This window comes from Podarcis cretensis (genome assembly GCF_951804945.1).
Source record: "Podarcis cretensis genome assembly, chromosome: 2".
NCBI lineage: Eukaryota > Metazoa > Chordata > Lepidosauria > Squamata > Lacertidae > Podarcis > Podarcis cretensis.
In genome coordinates, this window is record NC_137171.1 from 7,272,000 (window position 1) to 7,282,110 (window position 10,111).

At 44.9% G+C, this 10,111-nt stretch overlaps 1 protein-coding gene across 1 annotated transcript; it reads right to left on the reverse strand.

Moving 5' to 3' along the window:
- Positions 1 to 836: 836 nt before the first annotated feature.
- LOC307210732 (keratin, type II cytoskeletal 75-like) lies at positions 837 to 8,393 on the reverse strand. Its single transcript, XM_079966898.1, has 7 exons — positions 8,380 to 8,393; positions 7,800 to 7,895; positions 6,847 to 7,011; positions 6,467 to 6,592; positions 4,695 to 4,915; positions 3,303 to 3,334; positions 837 to 1,280 (listed from the first exon to the last, which is right to left on the reverse strand). The coding sequence occupies exons 2-7, from the start codon at positions 7,836 to 7,838 to the stop codon at positions 997 to 999; spliced, it is 867 nt and encodes a 288-aa protein (XP_079823024.1). The 5' UTR covers positions 7,839 to 7,895; positions 8,380 to 8,393; the 3' UTR covers positions 837 to 996.
- Between the last annotated feature and the right edge of the window lie 1,718 nt (positions 8,394 to 10,111).

The window sequence follows — 10,111 nt, forward strand, 5'->3', positions numbered from 1 at the left end:
ACACATTCCTTCCCTCTCCCTCCACACCAGTGTGGTGTAGTGGTTAAGAGCGGTAGACTCATAATCTGGTGAACCGGGTTCGTGTCTCCGCTCCTCCACATGCAGCTGCTGGCCTTGGGCTAGTCACACTTCTTTGAAGTCTCTCAGCCCCACTCTCCTCACAGAGTGTTTGTTGTGGGGGAGGAAGAGAAAGGAGATTGTTAGCCGCTTTGAGACTCATTCGGGTAGTGATAAAGCGGGATATAAAATCCAAACTCTTCTTCCTTCTCGCTCACGTGGTGGTGGTGGTGGCGGCGCCTCCTCCCTCCCTCCTCCTGGCTTCTCCCTGCCCTGCCTAGAGGAGGAAGGGGGCTGGGCTTTGTTGGTGCCAGAAGCAGGGCTCGAGCAGCCGCCATTTGAAAGCAGCCCTTCTCCGGAGCCCTTTTGCGCACTGCTCATCGTCCCTCCGCCGCCACCAGCCCCTGCCGCTCGCAAGACACAGGTAAGCAGCCACCAGGGCTCGTGGTGCTCCTGCATCATTTCCCCTCCCAAAAAATATAGTCCGGCCCCCCACAAGGTCTGAGGGTCAGTGGACCAGCCCTCTGCTGAAAAAAATTGCTGATCCCTGCCTTGGAGGAAAGGTGGGGGGATCTAAATGTAAGAATAAATATGACAAATGAAAGCTTCTCTGGTCAGATGCTGAGGCAGTGGTGCTATGGGAAAGTGTTGTAGATTCCTCCCAAATAATTTTGGGGTTCCAGTGTTACCAGAGCAGCCCCAGACGGAGCCTCCTACTCTACTGAGATGATATCAGAAAGGGCCTTTTATCAGACAATGACTACAATGAGAAAACAGGGTTTTTTCCACCTTCAGATTTATATATCTCGCTTCTTGTTCCCCAAATCATCAACAAGTGGCCCCCGCTTCCTGCTCAGCAATGACAGAAACAGACATTATTTTTCTGATGTCAGGAGCTGAGAAACATTTCTGTTTCATTCTACACAGGACTTCTTATTTTCAATGTGGTGGCCCACATGAGTAACTAGCAGACACAACGTGCAATGTGGTGGTCTTAGTACTTCCACCACTGAAGCCCTGAGCAGGGACATGTTTCACTGGGCAAGAAGAACTGCAAACATCCCCACCACTTGTCTGGACGCTCCTTGTGGTTGTGCCGCTGCCAGAGGTGGCCCTATCACGGCTGCAAACACCTTCATTTCTATAGCTGCTTCCATGTGTGTCTCCTGCTCCACGGTGGGGGCCACCGTCACTCACTATCGCCCCCTCACTTCTCTGAACAGCTGAGGAGGAAGAAAAGAGAACAGCACATTAGCTTCCTACCAGAATAAGGACACACTTCTTATGGAAGCTTCCTGGCTTTCCGTGATCTCAGCTAGCCAAGTATCTAAGAAGATGAATTCATGTAGGGTAGACCCATCAAGGCCAGTTGTAAGACATACTAATGGGTAAGCATGGGACTTCCATATTCAGAACCAGATGTTTGAGACAAACAACAGGAGATGCCTATAGCCACCTGGTCCTGCTGAAGACCCTTTGGGGTACAGCATCTGCTGTGCATGCGGAAGATTCCAGGTTCAGTCCCCAAAATCTGCAGTTGGTGACGTATCTTGCCTGAAACTGTGGAGAGCTGCTGCTAGTTCACATGGAGCCATGTGGACCAATGGTATGACTCAGTATAAGGCAAGACAAGACAGAGAAGCCAGTAGGAGAACACTTCAATCTCCCTGGACATTCAATACTGGATCTCAAAGCAGCTGTCTTATCTTCAATCCCCCAGGACATTCCGTACAGGATCTCAAAGCAACTGTTTTATTACAAAATAATTTCAGAAATACTTGAAAGAGAAGTTGCTGAATTACAGTTTATCACTAAACTCCAAACTATGGAGAGACCTGGTCTTAATAGAGATATTGGATTCCTGTCTCATTACATATGCTAATCATCTGCATACTATTCCTTGCTTTTTCCTGTAGGACCAATTGCAGTTGTTAACTGTCGTCAACAGGTTTACCATTGAGGCAATCACCCATCTCCTACTACCCTCCTGAGAAAAACCCCACCCCACCCTCCCACTATATATAAGGGTCTGGTGACTTCTGTTTCAGTGTATCTGAAGAAGTGTGCATGCACACAAAACCTTATACCAAGAACAAACTTAGTTGGTCTCTAAGGTGCTACTGGACTTTTTTATTTTTTTATTTATATATATATATATATATATTTCAGTATAAGGCAGATTCTCATGGTCTCATTATGATCTATGAGTTTATAGGCAGCTGGAGGCCCAACACTGGAGAAGGAATGCAGGAGGACAAGATAAAGCTTTGAACTGATGCAACAAGGGACTTTTTGTTTTTAAGGTGGCAAAGCTGGTGGCTGGTTTACACTGGTCTCACACTTACTGCCTCTTTGTGGTGTGGGTGGATGGGGATTAGTGCTGTGCACCCAATTCATAAATCTCCCTTTAAAACTCAAATGCTGAACTTGATTCGACTGTGTACTTGATCAATAAATACATCAATGAAATCTGTGTAACTTTCAATTGGAGTAAAAGCAATATTCCAAAAGGAAAACAAATTATACTGGAATGTTTAGATGGCACACACATCGCCACAGGCACCCTCTTAGAAGAGTCACTGGTAAGAATTTAGGGGAAATCACTCTTCTAAAATGGAGCCTGCAATCTGGAGTTCTGCAAGTGCTTCTAGTAAAGCTTGTTAAAGAAGTAAGCAATAGTGATCCAATAGTGACATGTTTTTAAACAGTTTGAAGGTTTTTAATCCACCAGTCTAATTAATCAACTGAGTAAACGTTTTAGCCCTAGGAAGAATACTTTGAGGGTCCAGGAAGGTACTGGGTTGGAAATATGTGTGGGTTTGGGCAGGGCTGTCCTAAGCATTTGTGGCACCCGGGTCCAAAGATCTGCCTGGCGCCCCTCCACAGGTTGCCCAGTCCCAGGCATGCAGGAGGGCAGAGCCGGTCGGTCGCCTCAGCGTCTCGCTGGCTTGGCCACCCCCAAACTCGTGGCACAGAGCCACCCGCAGCAGAAGTGCCCGCCACAGCACTCCAACCAACAGGCGGGCTCTTCCCCGGACTCAACTCTCGGGCCCCGGACTCTCAGCCTGGTACCCCTGAGAGCCCGGCGCCCAGATGCCCCACACCCCTAGTGGCTATGGGTAAGATGGCCCTGGATTTGGGTGTGTGTGTGCTGTAGCACCCTTCCTTTTTAAACCACCAAGAGGATGTGGACTAGGGTCTCATAGTACTTGCCATATAGTTATCTCAGTTTATAAGCTACTTACAGATGTTCACAGCACGTTCCCCTTCATTCAACCTAGTGAGAAATGAAAAAAAGAAGAACCATTTCAGATCTCTGTCTATGCTCAACAGGCTTGAGGTGCCTCTTAGGGCTCACTGATGTGTTCGTAGTCATTGTCACTTGATGACTTACAGTCAAATGACTGAAATGTCTTCATTGAAAACCATCATGCAGAAGCAAGGCTGGTGCCAGGTATGAGGGGGACCCTGAGCAAGAGACCCTCCAGACCACCCCAATGACACCCTGATGGGCCCTTTGCTCGTAATCCCTTAAAAATTTTTTTCTAAGGAGACAGGCTGTGATCAGCCTGGTACTGTTAAGAAAATCGTTGTGTGAGGCTGCAGCCAGTGAGCAGCCCCAGCTGTGGTCCAGAGCCCATGGACCACAGCATTTCCCCTACCAGGCTGGGTGCTGATAATGGGCCTCATGGGAGCCAACTCCTAGGGGCCAAGGTCACTTTGGCCCCACCAATAAAATATTTGAGGGGGGGCAGGCCTCCCCAAAGTTGATGGGCATTGGCATTCAAATGGTGTGTGTGCATCTGGGGCCCCCAATATTTTATTCAAGTTGGCACTCCCAATGAGCTTGTGCAGATATCCTACCTGTGATGGCTGTTTTACAGATGCAAGTCACTTCTTGATAACTATAGTCAATAAGTGAGTGGACAACATGTGAATTAGCCTTTGCAGCTCCTTTTAAAGTATTAAAAGTGCTTTTAAAAATATCCATTCTGTTTCCGAGTATATGAAAGGATAATGTGTACCAGAAAAAAAGAGAATAAAAAACCCTGAAGGTCTAAAAGTCAAACTGGAAGTGAAATACTTGTTATAAATGTTATAACCCTTTCAAATATTATCTCTAGATTTTGTCAAGATGCAGCATTCAGAATGGATCTATTTTATATTTCAATGTCCAATTTCAAAGCCTGAAATCTTAGATGAATTCTGGAGTGGGAGTCTGTTTTAGTAAGAGAACAAACAGCCCTCATATTGTAGCACCAAACTTTCATTTCCATAATGAAACTTTTCATTTTGATATTTCAAAATTCAAATGCCTGAACCCAATTATTTCAGACTTGGAAATCTGCCACACGTTGAATTTTGTGCAAATAACTTCATTTCCAATCTGAACATAGGGAGTAAAGCAAACATATTGTTTGGAAAGCAGAGGCCCCACCTATTCCAGAGGATTGAGGAGAACAGACACAATGTCCTGACATCATGCAGGGGCCCTCTGAGCACTGAGGGGGCCCAGCCCCCCCCAAAAAAATCTGCCTACCAGGAGCCAGTGCCCTAGTTGGAATCGTACTGGGAAAAGACATATTGCTTGGGATTCTTCCCACCGAATGTTTTTAACAAGCTTAATTTACACTCACCAACTTTCCTCTCCTTCAAGAAGCTTCCTGTATGTGACAATCTCAATATCCAAAGCCAGCTTAACGTTCAGCAGTTCATGGTATTCCCGTAGCTGACAAGCCATGTCCTGCTTGGCCTTGTGCAGGGCCTCCTCCAGATCTGCCAGTTTGCATTTGGCATCCTTCACCGCCATCTCCCCGCGTTCCTCAGCTCCAGACACCTCCTCTTCCAATTTGCGACGCTGTCAATGCAGAATGCACAGGACATTTCCCTATGTACCTTCCTCGGTGTGCTTGGAAGTTTGACCCAAGCCAACCTTTGTTCCATATGAAGAGAGCCATTGGCAAGCTGTGATATCCTGCAGTGCTCTGGTGTCCTATTATTTCTGAAACTTCCAAATCTGGGCCAGCATATCACATTTTATCAGATCTCCTGCCATCTTCACTACTACTTAAAAGCAGTTGTGTGGATACACAGAGTAAAGAGATTTGCTCTTTGTATCCGATTCCAATGTACTGTTTTACAGAGTTTTGCATTCTTTTATTGTAAGCTCCTCTGGTGATATATTTGAACAGAGGGGTATTAATTTAATAAAATAAATAAAAATGAGCTGAATTAGAAAGTTGCCCTGGGAGGAAAAGGGGGAATCCTTTCCCAGTGTCATTTTCCTCATCTAAATTTACACACTTTGGGGAAACATCTGCCTCCTCCGCCTCCTCCTTCTCATTATCCACCCTTCTTCCCAAAGAAGCTCAGGGAAGCAGACATATCTTCAGGATTTTTTTAAAAAAATACAACTACGAATAAAATAAAACACATTTAAAATACATTTCAAAACTGTTCAAAACATCTATTTAAAAAGCCCGATAAAACATTATGAGCAAATTGTGTGTTTGGAGAGGTCTGCCAAAGCAGAAATGTTTTCAACAGGTATCTAAAAGAATGCAGTGATGGTGCCTGACTATTGTCAACAGTCAGGGAATTGCAAAGTACTGTACGCCTCCTCAGAAACACAAACAGACATTGTGTGGCACTCGTATAAGTGCAAGTTCTTCAGATTGAAGTGATCAAGTCAGAGCACATGAGGTAAGATGATCCCTTAAGTAACATATATGTCTGCCTCCTCTAGCAAGGCACATGGCACTTTTTTGGTACTGTGAAATCTACATCAGGGAAACAGAGGAAAAGAGTTTGCAACTCCCTGTCCTGCTCTTGTTCCCAAAGCAAGTCAATGAAATGCCATCTGTGAGAGAGGGTGGCATTTGCTTATTAGTTCCTTTTCTATCTTTTTAATACTGTTTCTGGCTGTATTTTTGTTTCCATGGGTGTTGTTCTATATTGTACATAGTGTACACCACTTTGAGATTTTGCAACATGTTAAATGGTTTAGGAAATGCTTTTAAGAAAGCAACAAATAAAAATAAGTGGATCCAACCCCAAAGTTTCCAGACGTTATCAGGATGAAATGGGAAGGGATTACAGGGAAACAGTTTACACATCTTTGTGGGGAACATCTGTATCTGCCCTTAGGCTGTTTTCAAAATTTGTGAGGGGCTTCCTGAGAAATGCCCCTCTATGTGGCCCTTGATATTCAGGTTTGCTGCCCAAACTTGTTTATTGAATGGACAAACCAATGGACCAGAGGAGGGGAGCCTGTCAAATTCCACTTGTTCCTGGGCTCCAACTCTCATCAGCACCATTCAACATGGCCAGTGGTCAGGGATGGTGATGGGGGCTGTAGTTCAACAACACCTGGATGACCACAAATTCACCATCCCTGCATTAAACTCACCTGAGCCTTGACGCTTGAAATTTCTGACTCCAGCCTGTGAGCAACACGGGTCAGAGCCTGAAGTTCTTCCTTGACGTTATGTAGATCGTCACAGCGTTTCGCTGCTGTTGTCCTGAGCTCATCATACTACCATGAAAAACAAAATAACTGTTTAAGAAGTGGAGCAGGCAACAATTTGGCCATGTTTTCCCAAGGACAGGTGTGAGGAACCTCTGGCTCTCCTGATGTTGCAGGGCTATCATTCCCATCGCCCCTGACAGTTGGCCATGCTGGCTGGGGCTGATGGAAGCTGGAATCTAACAACATCTGAAGGGCTCTAGGTTCTCCACCACTGATGTAGGAGAAAGGATCCCTGGGACGAAGTCTGCCCAATTCCTTACCCTGCACTGGAACCAAGCCTCAGCCTCAGCTCGGCTTCTGGAAGCAATTGCTTCATATCGACGCCGGAACTCCTCAATCGCATGGTCCATATCTAGGCCTCGACTATTGTCCATTTGCACCATAACACAAGTGTCGGAAATGCAGTTTTGGAGCTCACAAATTTCCTGCAATGACATAGTATGTGAAGTCTCAGTTATGTATGTGTAACCAGGAATTGAGACAAGTGCTGAATTCATGTTTAGAAACTTTTGACCAAACCTGGGTTTTAACAAATCATACTGACATTAATCTAACAAACAAAATTAGATTTAGTAGGTAGCACTGTGGGTTAAAACACAGAGCCTAGAACTTGCCGATCAGAAGGTCAGCGGTTCAAATCCCTGCAACGGAGTGAACTCCCGTTGCTCGGTCCCAGCTCCTGCTAACCTAGCAGTTTGAAAGCACGTCAAAGTGCAAGTAGATAAATAGGTACCGCTCTGGCGGGAAGGTAAATGGTGTTTCCATGCGCTGCTCTGGTTTGCCAGAAGTGGCTTAGTCATGCTGGCCACATGACCCGGAAGCTGTACGCTGGCTCCCTTGGCCAGTAAAGCGAAATGAGCGCCACAACCCGAGAGTCGTCCATGACTGGACCTAATGAGCAGGGGTCCCTTTACCTTTACCTAAACAACACAAAGGCCTAGACAGCTTCTGTAATATGTTAGGCCTTCCTTTAAAGTTCTGGAAATAGTGCTTTATATAATAGTGCTTTAAATCTATCCCTGCCAATGTGGCCTGCCAGTCCAATCAGCTTCTGGAATGGGTGAACGGGCTACCATCATATCCTTTGCTTCCAATAGCAAAAATCTTGGTTACATCCTGGGAGCCAAGAGAACTTTGTGTTTTACTGTTTTAGACCTTTCTTTAAGAGAACTGAGGGAGAATACTTCACCACAATAGCAGAAAATCTTATCACCTGTTTATATGCACATTTCAAGAAGCTGATTTGTTTCATATGACTTTCTGCCTTGGCTTCCAGTTCTGCCTTGTGTGAGTAGACACAGTCCAAATCCTGCAAAAGAAAGGAAACCAAAGAGATTTGTACCACATTTTACCACCTGGAACAAGGAATGGGATGAGGCATGAAGCTCAAAAGGCAAAAGTGGTGATTGGTCCCCAAGAAACCCAAGAATCATTGGTGTGGGTTAGCTTCTGCCCTCACCCACATATTTGCATGGATATCTCTCCCTTGAAATAGATCTGTATGAAAAGCAAGCAGTTTTTAATTGGAGTGCTCTCGGAAAATATTTCTCTGTTTTTATAAACTTGACCTGTCTGTGACAAAGAAGTCCTGTCCCCGCAGCAACACATCCACCTTCTGTTATGAACTCTGGGCATTTTCCTAGTTAGTTTGGCTTTGTTCCCTGAGGGGAACGGCTGTGCATTTTGTTTTTGATAGCAATGGCCACTTGGAAACTTAGGGAATCCCTGGTGTGCCTTGAGAAGCCTTCTTAATGGTGCAGTCGGAAAAGTGAAATAATCATGACCCAGATCACCCTCAATAATTCAGGGCAAACACAAAGATTATATAAATACACTTCAGAGTTTTTAAATAAAGTGATTGCATAGGTAGTAAGGTAAAAATTGCAACTTCTGACAAAAATGTTGCTGTGCATAACCTTTTTCAGTAGCACAAACTCATTCTCTGTAGACGTTCGCCTGTTGCATTCCTCCTCATACCTAATGCAGTAAGGGAAAATATTTTTTAATCAATGAAAAACATTAAAACAAAACACCAAAGAAAATAGGAATTCATAAAGAATTAGATATTAGAAAGACATTTTTAGGGGAAGTTATAAAATCCACACAGAAACTTTTAAAAGGATAAAGGTAAAGGTAAAGGGACCCCTGACCATTAGGCCCAGTCGTAGCCAACTCTGGGGTTGCGGCGCTCATCTCGCTTTATTGGCCGAGGGAGCCGGCGTTTGTCCGCAGACAGCTTCCGGGTCATGTGGCCGGCATGACTAAGCATGAACCAGAGCAGCGCACAGAAACACCGTTTACCTTCCCGATGGAGTGGTACCTATTTATCTACTTGCACTTTGATGTGCTTTCGAACTGCTAGGTTGGCAGGAGCAGGGACTAAGCAACGGGAGCTCACCCCATCGCGGGGATTGAAACCGCCGACCTTCTGATCGGCAAGTCTTAGGCTCTGTGGTTTAACCCACAGTGCCACCCACATCCTTTTTAAAAGGATATAATCTATCTATAACCACACAACACTTCATGGCAGTCTTCTGCAAACTCCAGATATTTTGGGGTAACAATTGTCATCAACCCTGAGCACTGGCCATGTTGTCTGGAGCTCATGGGAGTTGGATTCTAACATCTGAAGGAGATCATTTTGGGGAGGGAGAAAGCCGGAGGATTCTTGTGAGGCTTACGGAAATATGAGGAAAGTACTAGATGATTCTTTCTTGTGACCTCAGGTGGGTATAAATCCATGTGCATGTTGCGATTTTTACATTATGCGGTAAATCTGAATTTCCCGCCACAATGTTTTTTCCATACCTCTCAACACACACACACACACACACACATCTTCTTATTTCTTTATGGGTGCTCTATATAACATGGAATGTGAAATCTTTAGAGACATCTTTAGAGCTCACCTCGCTTTATAGCCCTCCACAGTGTGCTCCCAAGTTTTGCGCTCAGCCTGCAGCTTCTCTCTCTCATGCTCAAGACACTCCAGCTCCTTCTTGAGTTGACCGATGTGTTCATTAAAGAGGGGCTCCATGTTGCTTTTGCAACGTTTCTTTTGTTGCACAAAATCCCACTTAGTTTTCAGCATCAGATTGTGCTGCTCCAGTAATCGGACCTGAATCCCAAAAGGAAAATGTTTGTGGCTCTTCCGGATATGGGACAAATAAACAAACACCAGCAATTTCTGCTTCTGTTTCCATTTTCCTCAGAATTCTCCAACACCCCTACCTCCATCCAGACATTACTAGAATCCATGGGGTAGGAACACAGAGACAACAGGCCTGTGCACCACAATGGTGATGTAAGAAACAAGGTTGATCTGGGGGCCAGAATAAACATTTCATAATTTTGCACTGCCAGCCAAGCTATCTGTAAATGACTTAAGCAGCACTCCACACACAACAATTACCTATGTGGATTAGTGTGCTGACCATGTGCACTGTCACAGACATGACAACTGCTCATGTGTCAACCTGTTGTTCAATATCATTAATATTTGTAGAAGAGTCCCACCTAGTGGTT

Coding starts and splice junctions, on each gene's coding strand:
- LOC307210732 (XM_079966898.1), bottom strand. CDS start 7,838: ATGAAACAAATCAGCTTCTTGAAATGTGCATATAAACAG. Junction 6,593..6,846: donor AGGCTTGGTTCCAGTGCAGG/GTAAGGAATTGG, acceptor TTTTCATGGTAG/TATGATGAGCTCAGGACAAC. Junction 1,281..3,302: donor GGAACGTGCTGTGAACATCT/GTAAGTAGCTTA, acceptor CTTCCTCCTCAG/CTGTTCAGAGAAGTGAGGGG.